The following is an 18323-nucleotide window of genomic DNA, read 5'->3' as shown; positions in this document are numbered from 1 at the left end:
TGAACCAATGGATTTGGGGAGGGAAATCACAAAGTACTGACAGAAGGATGTCTTTTCCTATCGTACCCACTTCCTCTGGAATAACCTCACTACGGACATCAGACCATCTGATGACTTCTGACTTTTGTACAATCAGACTTCTTCTTACAACCAGAGGAGTCGCCCCCTGAAGACCATTAGAAAGAATGCAGGTTTAAGGAACTTCTGCTTTAGCTTCTCTTTTCAGAACCAGAGGTTGCCGCCTGATTCAAATCAAACAGATCGACATGTTTGCTGCTAAATAAATTAATAGAAGAAATCGCTAATCGTATTGACAAATAAGTATGCATTTGGAGTATATATAGATATAAAAATAAAACTTTTAATACCATTGATCACCCTTGATAAATTGCTATCAGAGGGATTGGGTTGAATTGGTTGAGAAGCTATTTAAGTATTAGGCCCAAAATTGTTCTTTTTGTACATAAATGATAAATGCACATTATCAAAGAAACTGGAATTTGGTTTATGTACAGACAACACTAATATGTTTTGTTCTGGGGAGAATTTGCAGCAGCATTTGGAGGTGATAGCATTGGAAATGATTCAATGAAAAGGGTTGTTTGATATAAATTAAATTCGAAAAAAAAACAAATCTAAGCTGCTTGAAAATTGTAAGATAAACACTTACAAACAGCTGATGTTAGACCATGTTAATATAGACAGAGTATATAAGAACACATCTCTGTGATCTGCTGGAAATCTTATATAAGATATGTGAGAGCAATGTTGCCAAGGTGCGTTGCAGCTCTGGGAAATACAAGGAACAGTCTGGATCGTTCACTGGTCGTGAGGTCGTTTCTGGGGAAGACTCATCACTCTGCTTCTTGTTGAACTACAGAAGCACATAGCACTCATTAGGCATACCATAAGAAAGAGCCATGAGGATAGCAAACAATGTAGGAACCAGGAACCAACATTGAGCCAACTTAAACTAAGTTTTTTCATCACTGTTTTTATTCATAGTAACAGTGAGACATCAGCACCATCATGAGGCCACACAGGGAAATACAACATTATTCATCATCTCTTCTGTCTAGCATTCTGGGAATAAAATAGAACTCTCTTACATATCTCAGGTCTCTAGTGACTTTTATTTAAAATACATCAGAAGAACTACTGGTATGCTATGCTATATTTTTCTCAGGAGTTGGTAAAAAGAACGCTTAAAGTTTAAAAACCTAATAAGGTGATAAGTCAAGTTCCGTTTACAGGTGCTGCTCCCAAGACAGAAATAAAGCCTGTCACACTTGTAGTGACACAGTAGAAATGTTGGGTACCAGTTAGCAGTAGCTGACCACTGAGGAGAGTGAACTGTAAACAGTGAGGCTGATATCTATCAGATCAAATGACAAGCTGCATTGTTTGCTGTGACTCCCTTGTGTACATGTTGGTCATTTTAATACAATATTACAGGGTGTGTCTGTGTGTCCTATCCACATTTCTCCAGGTAAAACATTGACAACACCGGAGAATGTGCACTGCCACAGGGTTAAAGTCCACTTACTAAAGTCAAACTAAAGGCCTGAGTGTTAGTTTAACAACCACACACACACTGGTGCAAATATTCCACAACTATTTTTGATATCTTTAGTTTTAGTCATTTTCTATAATTATCTGATATAAATGATTAGAACGCAAAGCTTTTGGTTTGGGGACAGGAATGTCCAGCCACTGATCCTGGTGCTGTTCCCGGGAGGAAGGCTTCAGCCGGCCATGGCTAGTGCAGGTCGGGATACTTCAGGCAGAATCTGTCGAATGTATCATATATGGCCCGTCTGGAAGGAAAACAGATCATCAATTATCAAGCAACGACACAGCAAAATGTGGCATGACAAAGACAAGATCATGTAAAAATGAGTGCTGTGCAAGTTAACGCGTTAATTCATTAACGCCGACAACTATATTATCGCGCGTTAACGCAGTTTTGTTTTTGTATTATTAAGCTACATTTTTAACACAAGAACCAGGCAGCAAGCAGTGAACAGCTGTGTTTGTGTGGCATCACTTCCTTCTTCCCCCCTGGGTCCGGAACCCCTCCTACACTCCGGCCAAATCCCAATGTCCCCCCTAAACCCTCAAACCCTGAACCCTCAAGGACTTACTGACGTCACCTGGTAAGTGGGTGAGTGTGAGAGACTGAGGGCTTGAGATGGTGTAAATAGGAATGGGACAGCACTTTGCTGCAACATATCATGTTACCATGAAAACGACAAGAAATATGATGTATAATTGTAGGTATTTATTGTATACTTTGTACTCCCTGATTTGAACGTCTTCCAGACTCTTTCCTCACAAGATGAGAGGTAACTTCATATCATCTATTTACTCGTTTTTGTCAAAACGGCTTCAATGACAAAATCAAATATTTGATGAATAAATAAATAAATATCTTCTGATTTCATGTTTATTTTTTGTTCCACCCTTAATGTTTTTGAGTAAATGTAATAAGACAGGCTGAACACACGTGAGCCGTCCTCTTTGTTTACCTTTTTTTTTTATGTCTCCATGCGTCCACTGGTTACCCCGTGTTTAACGTCACATTGCAATGATTTGTGGGTAATTCCATTAGGCTAAGTCAGCATCCTATGCTGACTTAAGGAAAGGGTTCATAAAGGGCTCAAAATGTCTGCTAGAGACTCAAACACTTGACGATTTGACAGTGAGACATCCCTAAACCCTCACGGACTTCGCGGGAGCGCGCCTCAAAGTCCTTGAGTCCGTAAGGGGGGACATTGGGATTTGGCCTCCGTCACCGTCGTTCACTCTCGTCTCACACACACACACACACACAGGCGCACGCGATCGTCTCGTTACAGGATCAAACGTGACTGTTGTGAAGTGGAGCTTCTAGTGAGGACCAAGACATGTCTTGTTTGAACGGAACACTTTACTGTCTGAACTGCAGTATTACAGTGTTACAGTGAACACAACATGCTCTTGCACCCGACATGTGGTTTTCTAGTATCAACACATTGTTAGCGTCAACAACACGTACCATTCTACTTCCTGTCTCTTCAAAGTAAAATCTCTTCCGTTTTCATGCTCTTCACAATAAAAGTAAATCATGCAATCAAACAATTTACAACAGTGACAATATTAAAATACATATTGTCGAGTTTTTAAAGTGTTTTGTTTGTAATATGTATAATAAGCATCATTTAGTTATCGCTACTGAGAATTTAAGAAACATAAAAACATGACGTAGATAGGTTTGCAGTTTTCAAGAAGTATATTTAAATTGCATCTCTTATACACATGAAGATAAAGTTGTGACCACCGGCTGAATATCTATTATCAGAATCATTATAACTGTATTATAACTGCTACTGTGTAAAGAGAACACTGCTGTTAACAAGAACCTGATGTGTTTAAAGTGTTTGCAAACCAAATGTTATTGCCCTTTTGTTCATATAGCAGTACTTTAAAATAAAAGTGAGCAATACACTACTTTTGAATTCATTATTGAACTTTGTGCATAACAATGCGATTAATCGCAAAAAAATCATGCGATTAATCGCGATTCAAAATTGTATTCGTTGCCCAGCACTAGTAGAAATGAAGTGAAACACAGTCTGGGGTTGGACTGGTTTTTCCATGCAACAAGAACTCCACACTTGTTCTGGTAAATGAAGGTAGACGAGGGATGTGTACATTTGTTCATCTTATTCTTCACAAGCTACCTGCTCTAGATACAAGAGGTCCTGATTGAGAACTATTAAAGTGATAGGATTAGAATATTGATATGATCTGAAGAAGCAGCTATGTGGTACACTTGTCTTTGCAATGTGACCTCTGTGATCAGCTGCGTCTGCATACATGTCCACACGTGACACTTTAATGTCACCTGCCTGATCGCATGCTGATGGGATATATACAGTATTTCAGGCGGTTGTAAAACAGTGGATACGCAATTGTTCCCATAAATTCTTCACAATAAAAGTCCCCTGTTATTTGTGTGCATACTCTTGCTCCCTGCTGTAGACTTGTGTCATTAAAGAGTAGCAAAGCTAGCTCCGCTAACTCTGTGATGAACACATTCCTATAAATTCTCCCTCACATCTTGTTATTTTAAAAGCATTTTTCTTTAAGCAGCACAATCAGGAAATGTTATGTTTTTATCAGCAGTGACTTAACAGGACTCAGGCACGAGGTCTACGCTGGGCTCCGTTCTTTGGGGGGGAACATGATGAGGCCTACGTTTGATACATTTTCCAGACTGTGCCCACATGCTGTCCACACCTCACTGAGATCTGAACTCAATGCAAGCCAGGCCACCTCAGCATGTGGTCTGGCTGATCGGATCCCAATGCGATCCGATCTTTGAGCGCACAGACTTCCTGGCAAAGAGTTTGTGGAGAAAAGACTCATCGCTGTGCTTCTTGTTGAACTACAAAAACACATGACAGTAGAGTGATGTTACAGGGTGGTGTGTGTACTACAGGTGATCCAGAATAGTCGACTATTCCATACGATCTAAGGAGTCCGATTCCACTGCCAATCTCACAGTCCAACGGTCGCAGTGAGTCCAGCCAAGAACGTACATGAAGCAACAGGCAATGACAAAAAAAGACATGATTGGACGATCAGTCGACTCCTGGCAAGACCTGACCAATCAGATCTCACTATGTCAATCCTTACTCGGGGACACCCCTAGTGCGTACAGACACCCGCTTGCAGAGAGCACATCAATTAATGAATTCATAATGCTAATTATCTACAGCTGGTGTAGCCTGCCACCAGGGACGTCTGTCTTCTAAATATGCAGGTCAGGCCTGCTGCCTGTGTGTTTAATGTTTAACTGTGATAATCTGAGATGTATTATGTTGCTCTACTCTAATAAAGGCATATTTCCTCCTGCTTCTGCAAAGTCATTGGCTTCCTTTAAAATGATTTCATCCTCTGGCTTTGGAGGATATCAAGTCATTCCCTGCCATAAGGCCAAGTGTAGAGTCCCTGGTGGTGAAGGCAAAGCAGAGTTGAAAGTCTTGTTTTTGAGTCTAAAGTCATTAGATTGATGTGACTCTGGACTTCACTCCATCACATGACTTGTTGCTACTAGGAAGAGAAAGGAGCGATGAAAGTGTGACAGGGCTTTACAGGTTACAGGTGTACTGACGTTTACTTACCAATAGCAGTACTTCAACACGGGAAGTAATACTACAAGCGAGTCAAATACAAAGTGTGTCCTTAGCTAAATACTTAGAGTTTTCTTGTCCGCACTGTTTAACTAGATATACCTCACACAGCTGATACCTGAGCACACATTTCTCTTGATACCCTTTGAGTCGGGAGTTTACCTGAAGACGTTCTGTTTAAACAGGTATGCACTGATGTGTCCTCCGTTCAGATATCTCACTTCACATCCTGGCCAGATCTCTTGCAGACTGAGGACCCCTGTTCGAGGGATGTAGGCATCCTCTTTGGCCTGGACCACGACAATGAGACTGGTGTCTACAGGGACTAGGACAAAGGGAAGGACACATGTCATTTATTTCTCTACACACTTAGGTATATTGCTCAGTTGCTGCTCTGAGGCTGGAGAATCTTTTGAATCACTGCTCAAAACGTATCTTTTCAGAATAGCTATTCTAATTAATGTTAGCGCACATATTTCCAACATGTCTTATCTGTTGTATTATCACCATGTTTAGAATCTCATATGGGTATTTATTTCCATTGGGTTTTTGTATTATTTTGAATGCATTGTGATTATATTTGACATGTCATGTCAAAACAGGTTGTGTCAAGGAGTATCCATCAGGCTCTTCATGACAGGCCTGTCCATTCAGCTGGTCCTGGTCCTGATCCTGGTCCTGATACTAGTCCTGATCCTAGTCCTCTCCTATCTGGAGCAGATAGAATAACTCTCTCCATGATCCAGAGGTACCACGTGCTGACTGGTCCATGATGATTAGGATGTCTCCAGCAACCAAATTGTGCTCGACTCTGGTTCACTTCTGACATTATTGTAGCTGAGGCAAGTACTCCTTTGTCCATATTTTCCAGAACAAATCAGACTGTCCCATCAAGGGACGCTATACAAATCTGCTTTCTGAAAGAAACCTTTGAGGAGCAGGATGTAGGGAGTCACAGCCTCCAGGTCAGCAGGATCTGAGGATGCCTTTTTACAACGAACACTTACAATACCAACATGTCTACCTCACAGATTAGTGTGTGGAGACCTTCCTCATCAGTTTGTACCCTTAAAGGTACAGTTGAAGTCCTCTCTAATGGATTAGTAGTCTCTTCCATGCTCCTCCGTGATGGCTTCGTGGAGGATTAAATGTTCGCTTAATACTTCTCTGCAGGAGCTCCTTATCTAAGGAGGATTCTGGTAGTCCATAGAGCTTCTTAACTGCCAATAAAGCTGTTACCATTATCCGAGCAGAGTTCTTTGACTTGTTCTCATCTTGTTATGAAGCAGTGTAAGGCATTGATGAATGAATCAGTTGCTACCTCAATATGTGCAGCTCTCATCGTGAATGCAACTCGATATCTTTTCAGCTTTCTACAGTCTACTCTCACTAAGGTAAATGGTGCTTTGTCTGGAGATACCCTGTCTGTCTGCCTGGGGCTCCGTGTGTCAGTCAACATGACAAGATCTTTCTCATAGCTACACTGGTGCCAGTAATCCTATATCTCTGGCTCAGCCTTGCTAACATGTGGTTTCTACCATTGTGGCCGACTTGTCTTAGGATAATGTCAGAGATAAATGGTACATGGACTGTACTTGTATTTCTCTTTTCTAGTCTTCCGACCACTCAAAGCTCTTGAACACTACATGTCACCATTCATCCATCCACACACCACAGGACCAGCCTGCGGGAGCAAGGACACAGTGACATGGACTAGTGGAGCCGGGGATCGCACCACCGGTCCTGTGATTGAAGGACGACCTGCTCTACCACTGAGGATAAGGAGATCTTTGGTCCGTATGACTGGATGCTTAGACTCTTCAAGCATCACATGACATCAGTTTGAATACAGTATGTAGCTTGTACTCCTCAGATTCTCTTCTTTTCGGAGACCTCCCCTAGGAATCCCCCCCCCCCGTAGTGTGGAGTTATATTAGGCAGTGCCAGTTCAAACTGATACCCGTGCATTGCTTTCTGCTTTGGGTAAGTATCCATCCTTCTGCCAGTATCATAGGACTTGTACTTCAGGGTTCATACACATTTTGACCAATGGATTTCCATGACTTTTAACCAAATTTCCGTGACCAAACATTTTGTGAAATCTCGGTGTATACATGAAAAAGTGAGAAAATGTAGTACTTAAACTACCAATGAGAATTCAAAGCATCCAGTATACCTTAAATGACACAAACGAATGAGAGACAATAGTTTGATTAAAAGAATAAACATTTATAAATATACTCTGGTTGACAGGCATTCATAACACTGACACATCAATAAGAGCTTTAGTAGGTAGCAGCATCCAGCTAGTGCACATATTGCTTTCCCTTTTGTAGTGCAAATGTTTCATTGAACTCTGTTACTGCATGTCTTCATATTAACTTCCACTGTTACTGTACATCTGTTAGAATTGTGGCCTATCTTCTATTTGCAATTAATATGCATTCAATCCAGTTCAATTATTTAAATGAAAATGATAATCTACTAAGGTAAGGTAGCTTATCAAGAGTAAAATAATAGCTGTGATCTATACACACCTCTGCATTAGCAACCTGCTGAAATGAAGGTACAGGCACCTTAACACTCTCATTACTTCAGGGTTCTTGAGAGCAACGTGGGACTGTTGTACACTGGCTGTGGTCATCACAGTGAACAGTGTGTACAGTGTGATGAGAGGACATGTGAGTCTTGTTGCTGTAGTTCATCTCCTTGGAGCAGAGGCTGCATTTAGCATACCCTGCCTTATCAATGTATTTAAAACACTGTGACAGCAGGAAGCTGTACTCACGTCTGTTTAGACCTCCACCTTTATCCAGGCCCAGCTCCACCTTTATCCAGGCCCAGCTCCACTCACAGCTCAGCCCTGCGTCAAGCTGCGCTACAACCAGCCTCCTCTCCCTGAAGCTCTTTAACCTCATCATCTCATCAGTATCATCCACATTCTACTTTGAGTTAAAACAAACAACCTGCAACCAGATGCGCCGGTGTTCGGGTTTAACGTTAATGAGTGACCGCGTGAACTGAACCGGAACACGGGGGGGGTTGCATGTTTCATCACGTTACGTTTTTTCCTTCTAAATCGTGATAATGACGAACGTCAACAGTCGACAAAGTTCCGCATGCAGTGGACGTTAACTTAACCCAGCAAGTCTGAACGGCAACGGTACATAACGTAACTTAAACTTTAACGGAGGGAAATTAAGACGCTGTAGACATCTGAACGCTGATTGGCCAAGACTCAACACATCAAAGATGTTCTATTGTGAAGATCACGACATCACCTTTTCTCCTCGTCTCACTCCAATCTGAGAAACGCCGGCTGGCAACTCAGCGTAAATGAACGACATGAAAATATGAATATAACAAATTTCCATGACTTTTGGGATTTTATTTTTTTCCATGACTTTTCCAGGCCTGGAAATAACCATTTTAAAATTCCATGACTTTTCCAGGTTTTCCATGACCGTACGAACCCTGGTACTTGTTTAATCAGAGCCTTTGGGGACAGCAGCAGCTTGTAGGATACAGGCTGTCTGAACCGTGTCGCCTCCTGCTGCTGCCAAGTCAGAACACAGCACATTGATGTTGCTCGGCGATAGCGACAAGGATCGATACATTTCTTTGGGACCAATCAGAAACATTTCCATATCGGTGTGTCTGCATTGGAACTCACCAGAGAAGTTGGCCATGTGTGTGCACTCATCCATCACTGCCTTCATGAAGCTGATAGACTCTCTATGCAACGAAGGCCGACAGCATCTGGCTGAGTCCGTCTTCTTCCCCTGCAGTGTGTCGCTTCCATCAAGGCTTCTAAGAGATCATTTAACAAACAGATATAAAACTCAACTTAACTACAACATACAGCAGCTCTACTTCCAGCACAGTATGCTAATTACATTTGATTGTGATAGCACAACGATTTATGAGTAAAGTATCAACACAATGTTATGTGAAATGTGCAACTGTAAGAAACAATAGAGAGATATTTCTGGATCAGTCCAGACACACCCTATTTACCAAGTAGGTTTTTTTAGAAGTAGTGTGTGATATTTGAAGCCATATTCAGCAGCTGTTGTTGGAAATAACTTAATAATTGAGTACCTTGGTGGAGTGCCCAAGCTCATCCCAGTGCTGTTCCCTGATGATAACAATTGGTCTACTCTCGTCCCCCCCCCTTCAGGGCCTGCACCAATCAACAGGCCTTGTCCAGCCTCAGCGTCTCCTCCAGCTTTGGAGTTGTGACCCACTGACGCTCTGACATCTCCAGACAGGCCCAACAGATGCTCCAAAGAGTCCACATTCTTGGTGAAGTCTGGACCCATCCTAAAGGAATCAGCCTGATGAATGTGAACAGATACAATGGACTCATTAATGCTCATCTGTGTTCATGCATGTGTTTGGTATGTTCTCCAACAGAATTCTCATCACTGCTTCTTGGACAGCTTCCTCAAAGAGCCAATTCTAACTGGACCATTTATTATGAATGAAAAATCTCATGGATCTGTTTGAAATAGCGACAAATGTCAAACGTCCAATTGTTCAACAGAGCTGAAAGATGTCGAATGTGGTCAGTGTCATCTCATGTTGACATGAAACAAAGAAAAGTCAAGTGAGCATTTGTGAAGCTACAACAAACAAATGATGACCTTTCTTTATCTGGACGTGTTCTAGTCGTGACTCATACATCTTCTAGGGACTTTCTGGTACATAGTGTTCCACATTAATTCTAACTCAATACCATTTTAATATCCTAATCAAACTGTAACCTTCTAGTCCATTGTACCACCCTGGCTGTTATGAGAAATCCAAACACTAAATAAATTCTAGACATTTTGAGTTGCTTTGTGAGAGTTTGAGTAAGTAATAAAAAGTAGAAGGATAACACACCCCACAGTAGTCCAGCAGCTTGATGATCTCTTCTTCATACACAGAGTTAATGGCATACTGCTTCTCCAGCTCTGTCCAGTTTACTGCTGTGCTCAGCACTCCCTACACACACACACACACACACACACACACACACACACACACAAACTTCTTTGCTTCTTTAGAGGCTAGGTTCACATTTACCAAGGCTATCTTGAAGGTGTGAGATATGAGACTGGGAGCATTTGGAGCCTCTCAGCATGGCGACGCCTGAGCTGAGGGCTCATAGCTAATGGTGCTAACAGCGCTAGCAGTACCAACCACTGCAAACGTGCTGACAGAGCTAACCTGAGGGGAACTGGAGGGTGGTGCGCCTCTGCAGCGACGCTGCTGATAGGGATGACATTATCAGCTCTAACCACCTTATATGAGAGCAGAGCACCGGCCGTGAGCTAACCAGTGGTGCACGCTCACGTGCACTAAAAGCACGCCTGGCCGGTCGGCCTATGTCACCACAGCACAGAGAAACTGATAACACACAGAAGGAGAGACTTATTCTCTGCTCAGGTAGACATTACTCCTCTTTATCTTTACATTGATAGTAGTTGTTTGCTGCTATATTATTATACTTTGAATGTTGTATATTGCTCCTTTAATAACATACTCATACACCTGTACATTCAAATAGTCATTGGTCTCTATAATTGTCCATGAAGAGGTTCCTTCCTTAAATGATTTCAATGCAAGTGTGCAAAAATGCCAATCTGTATGTAAGACAGAGGCTCTATGAGCCGGTGTGAGGGCAGAGGGCCCGTAATGGACCATGGATGATAACCCTCCTCCCTCAGGTATTCTGGTTTATGCGTGTATTTGTTAATGTAGATGAACCGATGCCACGCTGAGCTCCGTCAGCAGCTGCTGACACGAGAAGGTAAGGCCGGAATTCTTTTCTTGTTGAGTGAACTGAAGACATTTCTTATCTTTTAGTTTCTGGTACAGTCAGAAGGCTTTGTGCTGAGTAGATCCCCAAGACCTAAGCTCTGTTTGAATGGATGAGAGTGAACCATTCTGCTCAGTGTTTAACTAAAGTAAATGTGATACCAAAAACAACTAAATTAATCTATCAACAGCCCATACAACAGATTCATCATATCTCTGCAAACTTGAGACCAGTGCTACAGTTTATTTTCATGGGAAGGCCGTTTAGTAAGACCGACACTACGCCAGAATGAAAGTAGCCTACTAGCTACTAACTGGGTACTGGTCAGGAGCACCACAATGACATCATTGCACAAATGATAGCCAGTCTGAGGTGTAATATGGATATCATTAGAGCGGATAATATCAGGCTCATTATCACTATTTGTATGGGTTGATTGCACACTGTCACAGCTATTAACCAGTAAGGTTAAAAACACTGGTGTTTGGTGATGATGTCACCTTTAGTCTGCTCTAAAGAGGTGATGTGTGTCAGGGGGACAGAGCGTTACCGTGGTGAACACACTGGAGGCAGTGGACCAGGACAAACAGGGAATCAGAGGGATGGGCTTCGGCCAGTTGGTCACTGCCAGGGACGCCATCTGGACACAAAGACATACGAGACTTCATGAAATATACGAGGTATTATATTGTATACACGTGTATTTGTATGCAGGCTTGATGTAAAGTGTTTACTTTCAAATGTGCTTGAATAGAGAGAATGACTCACATATCCTCCCATGGAGATGCCAGTCATTCCTAGTGGCCAGTAACCTTCTCTCTCCAGCCACCGCAGGAGCACTGTTGACTCCAGGATCAGAGCCCCTCCCATCACAAACAGGTCGGACACATTCTTTAGACTGGAGCGCCTGCAATACTCACAAATAATGTCCCTGCTTACTTTACACTGAATTCATCCCAGCTGTAAAGGACAAGTCCAATGAAAGTCCATCTTAGTAGCCAACCTTCCTGGAGTCTTGCCAAGTGGCTCTCAGTGGCTCTGAGCCGTTTGGAGCTCCATCCCTGACAGCAGCTGTAATTAGCCTGAATTCACAGCAGTTAGAAGGGATTCCAACAGTCATGAGAAAAAGAAGAAACGTCTCCAATCATTCCTGTAGCATACTTCACTGAGCCACTGAGACACGTTTCAGTATGGGGAGTTCCTCCTCATCCAACCCCAGGCTCTGAGGACAGGAGGTGTCCTGTGATGTACAGATCAAGCCAATTGAGTTGTGATTCTACCCTATAAATCACACTGGCTTGCCTGAAATAAACTGCTTCCATTAGAGCTCTGGAGCCATGAGACTAAGACTGATAGCAAAGCACAGAAGTAGTGTATTAAGCTTAGTGGTGGAGGAAGATACTGAGCACAGAGCAACAGTGGAGAGGTCAGTCATGCTTCACGTTCCTCTGGACGTTTTCATACTTGTTGTTGTTGGAACTCTGGGATGCATTGTAACTGCTGTCAATCCAAGCAGACAACAGCTGCTGTCCTCTGAAGGAGCGAGCTGCTAACTCTTTAAAGCCTTCAGGGGTATCCTAAAGCTGAAGTACTGAAAGCTGACATCAAATATACGTTCCCATTCTCATGTATCCTTTACATCCCTGCAGCTTGAAGCACCAGTATAGCTCCATGTAGATACAACACTCAGCCCGAGCAGCCACTTCCACAGATTGAGATGAACGTGTGCTCCTACCTCCTGAGGCGGTACTGTATTAGTTCAAACACACTGCTGCTGTCTGTACTGACAGTACACATGATGTGAATCCTCCAGAACCTGACAAACTGAGGACTGTTCACATTTTGTCATTATGTGGTAGGGCTACACAATTATGGTAGAAATGATAAGTACAATTAGTTTATGTCAATATTCAGATCAATATTGTTCATTGATTTTAGGGACAAACATCTCATTATTATTATTCAGATTTTATTGCACTTAAGACGTTTAAATAAAGCGAGCACTGCTCTTACTTTCATGTTGCTCTATATTCCTGCTAATCAACACTTCTTTGCATCAGAATAAGGTTCTTCTTCACCTGAATTTACTGCATATTCATTTTGCCCATCAAATATACAGTGTATTACTCTTCTACTCTAGGCTGTATCCGCAACATTCAGGAAGGCTTTTCACAGACTGCAAGGTTTGCACACAGCTCCCCAAACAAACATCTGGATCGCCCCCTGCTGGCCACTGCTAGTTTAGGACGTTTTAGCTTCATATGATGTACAGCAGAGTTCTGTGAGCGGAGCACAGCTGCTAAACGTCAGTACCCCAGACAGTCATTTCATTGTGGGAGGCCAAAATCATGACTGCGATTAAAATCATATAATATAATATATATATATATATATATATAATGATATTAAATAATCATTTTGCAGCTCTAGCCATGAAATGCAAACTGAAGATCCTTTGTCTCATTTTGCTTATGTTCAAAATTGAAAGCTCCCTTTTATCTACTTCAGTGTGAAATTAAAAACCAGCCGATTGGCCAAACGCTTATCAATCAACCAATCAACCAAGATACTAGTGTGTGAATGGGAGGCCACTTACAGCTGGTCTTTGGGTTTACGGTAGCCATGTAAGAGGTCAGTCAAGGAATAAAACAATGTTCACAGACAGCATACAGCAGATGAATATAGAAGAAGATGTAAACATATGACCTGAGGATGGACTTCGGATGTTTGTCTGAACACATTTCTGAATTCTTTCCTGTAGCAGTCCCACATGTGTGCCTGAATCAGGTAATTACATATTATCTTTTATATGGGTTTTTCATCATTACACGCCCTTATTGTCTTCATCATTAGCCTACTAAGTAGTCAAGTTATTGGGTAAACACTGAATACACACCCTTAAAGGAGCACTACTGTACGGTGGCTCTGTCAGGTCTGAGAAATAAGCCTGATGATGTCATGGTGATCAGATCTCAGCTGTGCAAACAGGAGGGAGTTTCATTAAAGTGAGGCTGTGCAAAGAGAGTTGTTGGTGTTTTGGTGAAGTCTGGTGGTTTAAAGAGACAATAGAAGGATATAATAAGGGTTCTCCAGAAGCAGTGAGGCCATTCCTGCCTCTTTGACCATGGGCCTGGCCATCAGGGTCCGCCGACGCCAGAAAAACTACACACACACACACACACACGTCATTAATGCTTAAGGGTCAGACAGTACAGAGTTCACAACACAAACATCTTTCCAGGGTTCTACTGATGCAGCTCTGAACTGTTTCCCATGGAAAACAAAGACGATGGTCACTGAGCCAACATGCACCCAAAACCCAGCTTGTTGTTTAACACTTTCTTGATTCCTCAGTGCTGCTGTGAAAAAGCGTCACTTGTATCTTAAAGTGAGTATTACATGTTAATATCAAAGTCACTATTCATATAAAAACAGGTGAATAGAGAAACAAGGTGGGTATTGGTGGTATCGTGTCCATCCTCCTCCTCGAGGTGGACTCTGTACACGGCGAGGTTTAAAGGTTCAGAGTCTTACGTGGTCTCCGGTCCCTGCCAAGTGGATGCATACTGGTCTGTTCTTCTGCCACCTCTTGGGAACTATGAACTGGAACCTGAAACAACACACACACCTTGGCAGTGATACTTTTCATGATGTATTATAAGCTGCTTAAAGGCAGTATTAGGAGGTGAAACCTTCCCCTCTTCTACGTTATATTGCTGTGAAAACATCTCCTTCAAACAACCGTAGTAATTCAAATTCCTCGCCTAAAACTACATTTTGCAAGATTGCTTTTGAACACATCATGATAACGTTAACGTTAGCCGTTAGCTCAGGACTGTGCTAAAGAGAGACTCGGTGCTGACTCTGAGCAGCACGATGGGAATGAATTCAAATATAACAAGTGTCGGATTAGTTAGTTGTAAAGTAGCGATGAGAACTTAAAATGTACAGAGAGGGTCTCTTTAAATGTAACTTGAGGATTCCTGCACACACACTGCGTTAGCCTCAGCAGTAGAGGACGACATGGTGCTCTGTACCTGGCTTTGACAGCCTCTGCTGGCAGGATTCCAGGAACAAAGTGCTCCAGAGGAGAGATGAAGAACCCATCATGGATGTGACAGTCAATGTGCTCCTCTGTCTGCACACACACACATATCTGTGAGAATACAATACTAGTTACACCAGTGAGCAATGAAGAGAGAACACATGGAGTACCTTGTTTATGTGGACTGGATAGTCTTCAGGCACCAGAGACCGGCACCTCTCTCTGTCTCCAATGATCTTACGGAACTCAAAGATTCTGCAAAACACCAAGAAGGGAGAACAGATCAGTTCTACACCAGTACAGTCTGCTCCATCACTGGTTCCACAACAGCACCTGAACTGGCTGCCCGAGTGACCTCAACTCTACATCACCATCAACTGTCACCATATGGAATCATTTTACATGCACTTTGAACTTTGCTATAGCTGCAAGGAAAATGAAACTGCCTGAGACCTGTCTGCTGAGAACAACCTCATGGAAGTGATATGTGACTATGTTTTCATTGTATAAGCAAACAGAATGTATTAAAGCAAGTCATTCTATTGAGCGGAGACGGATTCTATAGTCTGGGACCCCCGGCCACTTATGCATCGCCGTATTTCTCTAGTGTTACCAATAGTTTGTATGTACCAGCCTTTTGTTTGTTTCCCCGGGGAAACAAACAAAAGGCTGGTACATGGAAAAAAGTAGTTCCTTTAGGACCTAAAGTTCCCATTATTATATTATATTATATTATACTAGACCAGGGACTACATCTCCCAGCTGCCCAAGGAGCACTTGGAGATCCTCCAGGAAGAGTTGGATGTGATGACAAGCCCCTGTACTCTCCTGATATTTCTAGCTGTATCGTGTTCTTGTTTTTTTTCCGTACCTCTTGAGGTCTTCAGGCTTCCCCCATCCCCCAATGAAGAGTTTGCTGAGGAGCAGCCTTCTGTAAAATACATCCAGTCGGCTCACACCCATGGACCAGCACCTGGCATCTACAGAGAGACAGAGTGTGTTATCTTGCATAATGTACAGCACAGGCGCTGTAACAAGTCACACTCCTGTATGTCCTTGTGTGCACAAAATCTGAAGAAAACAAGTGTCTTGCAAACAACACTCAGGTACTTTTGTCAAGGTTGGTGGGCTCAACCCGAGCTAAAGGGAACAACTAGAGGACCCATCAGGTGGCCAGAAACCCCAACCTAACCTCTAGTTTCCTCTATTTCAACTGAGTTTGAGAAGTTGAACTTTTGCATTTATTGAATATGTGTGTATTATGCATAATCTTTATAATACTCAAATATTTTCTGAGATGCTATTTTGCCTATGTCTGAAGCAAGGTAGGAAGTTTTTGTATAGGATTTTAGAGCAGTATAATACAGCTGTTGTACTCCTGTATTGTCTTTCCCTTTTCCCAGACAACATCTGAATGTTACCACAAATATACTGCAACTTCAAAAGGTGTCAGTCAGAGATATCAAGCAGCCCAGAGGAGAGAGAGCCAGCATAAGAGCTAGGCTGTTCCACTACCCAGCATGCTTCTGGCTGATGTCCAGTCGCCAGCAAGTGGAATGGATGAAATAGGACTTGGGTTGGCCCAGCAACGAGAGATCAGTGAATGTAGTGCCCACATCCCGGAGAGACCCGGCTCCATCGTAGCGTCCCGGATCAGCATGTTATGTTTGCATCAGTGTTTGCTTGGTGCTCAAACGTAGTCAGCGTTGATGGACAAGGTTTCCCTGATGTGTTCTTGTTGCCGTGGTGTATTGTGTTCCTCCTGGATCTAATAGATGCACTACAGGAATGTACTGCTGTTCTGTTTGTTTTGTTTCTGGTTTACCTGGTGCAGCACAGAGGGACAATAACCCTAACCCTTTCCTTGTGTTGTACGATGATAAATTAACCTTAAATAACAATCCTGACATACTCGATAAACTACCACGTAGCCTCTAAATAGTAAAAGACTCTTAATTGAATTTCCTTTATTGTATTTAGACAGCTACAAAACTGTCATTAAAAACACACGGCCTATTTGAACTTGTTACCACAGAAATGCTGTGAAATCACTGCAGGTCACACAGATAGACTGGGGCGGTGCTATTTAAACACTTAAAAACAAATAACATTTTAAAATGAAGTCTGTACTCTACAGGCAGCCAATGAAGGGATTTTAAGATGGGTGAAATGTGTTCACGCCTACCTGTACCAGTTAAAAGTCTCACTGCAGAGTTCTGCACCAGCTGAAGGCGTGATTCCAGCAGACAAAGAATTATAATAGTCCAGCCTGGAGGTGATAAAAGCATGAATTACTTTCTCCAGGTCTTTTGAGGATAGAAAGGCTTTGACCTATACTTTTTCAATTATAGAATAAGTTCACATTTGCAGAAAGAAGACTTTTGAGCAAATCATTTCAGGAGATGTGAAAATGAGTTTGATGATTTTTCTATTGTTTCTGGTCATTAGAGTAGAATGAGAAGGAATTGAAAGCTGCATGTCAGAAACACATGACATGTTATATATCATATGTACAGTTAGATATTGACTGTGCTTCGCTTTCTCATAATGTGAAGCACATATAATATAATAACACATCTTTACGTATGGAATGCCACTGTGTATCAGGGTATATCAGGGTAGGATGGTGTTGATGTGGTAGCATTGAAACGCTCTCACTAACGTTATATGGTGAATGATGTAGCTAACGCTACTGAGCTAACCGCTAGGTTCACTGAAGAGTGGTCTATGACAGTTGATAGAACTACAGTAAGTTACATAATAGACCAATGTCAATGACCGTTATTCAAAATGACAAAGAATAGCCTTTATAAGAGTCCCCAGCGCTATATTGTGCCGGCTCTTCATTGGTGGTGTGTAGGACTAGGAACACACCACCCTTGAGACGGGTTATGACACTATTATTCGCCTGCCGTCCGAAGTTGAACTTAGCTGAGAGAGCTAACGTAACTAGCTTCATCATTCGTGGTTCCAGACCAAACAGCGACAGACAGGCGGGGGCGAGCGGGACCGACAGAACGACAGTTGACAGAAACAGTCACATTAACGTTACACTACCTCAGACTGTGCACGGACGTGTGTTCTCCTTGTGGACTTCTTCGCACTGCTAGCTAACAGCTACCGTCCTCAGAGGGCGAATTACCACGTGTCAAGCTACTCGTATGCACCCAGAAATAGTGTGTGGGAACTTCCGGTTACAATATTAATCTAACCTGTTCCAAACATGTAACGGACCAAGGTTACGTCAACATTAGTCATATTTTCATATAATAAGCCACAGATATGTAAATAGGAA

At 42.3% G+C, this 18323-nt stretch overlaps 1 protein-coding gene across 1 annotated transcript; it reads right to left on the bottom strand.

Moving 5' to 3' along the window:
* Positions 1-974: 974 nt before the first annotated feature.
* Positions 975-18211, bottom strand: abhd18 (abhydrolase domain containing 18). Its single transcript, XM_076092081.1, has 15 exons — positions 18086-18211; positions 17214-17297; positions 15900-16008; positions 15199-15283; positions 15021-15121; positions 14518-14593; positions 14061-14145; positions 13580-13607; positions 11752-11890; positions 11534-11623; positions 10065-10166; positions 9279-9514; positions 8851-8987; positions 5340-5502; positions 975-1817 (listed from the first exon to the last, which is right to left on the bottom strand). Exons 3-15 carry the CDS (start codon positions 15989-15991, stop codon positions 1760-1762), a joined length of 1392 nt encoding a protein of 463 aa, XP_075948196.1. The 5' UTR covers positions 15992-16008; positions 17214-17297; positions 18086-18211; the 3' UTR covers positions 975-1759.
* Positions 18212-18323: the final 112 nt, after the last annotated feature.

This window comes from Anarhichas minor, unplaced genomic scaffold (assembly GCF_050575085.1).
Source record: "Anarhichas minor isolate MPS153535 unplaced genomic scaffold, ASM5057508v1 ptg000015l, whole genome shotgun sequence".
Classification (NCBI taxonomy): domain Eukaryota; kingdom Metazoa; phylum Chordata; class Actinopteri; order Perciformes; family Anarhichadidae; genus Anarhichas; species Anarhichas minor.
The sequence above is the reverse complement of the archived record's forward strand: the minus strand, read 5'-3'. Positions and strand labels throughout refer to the sequence as shown.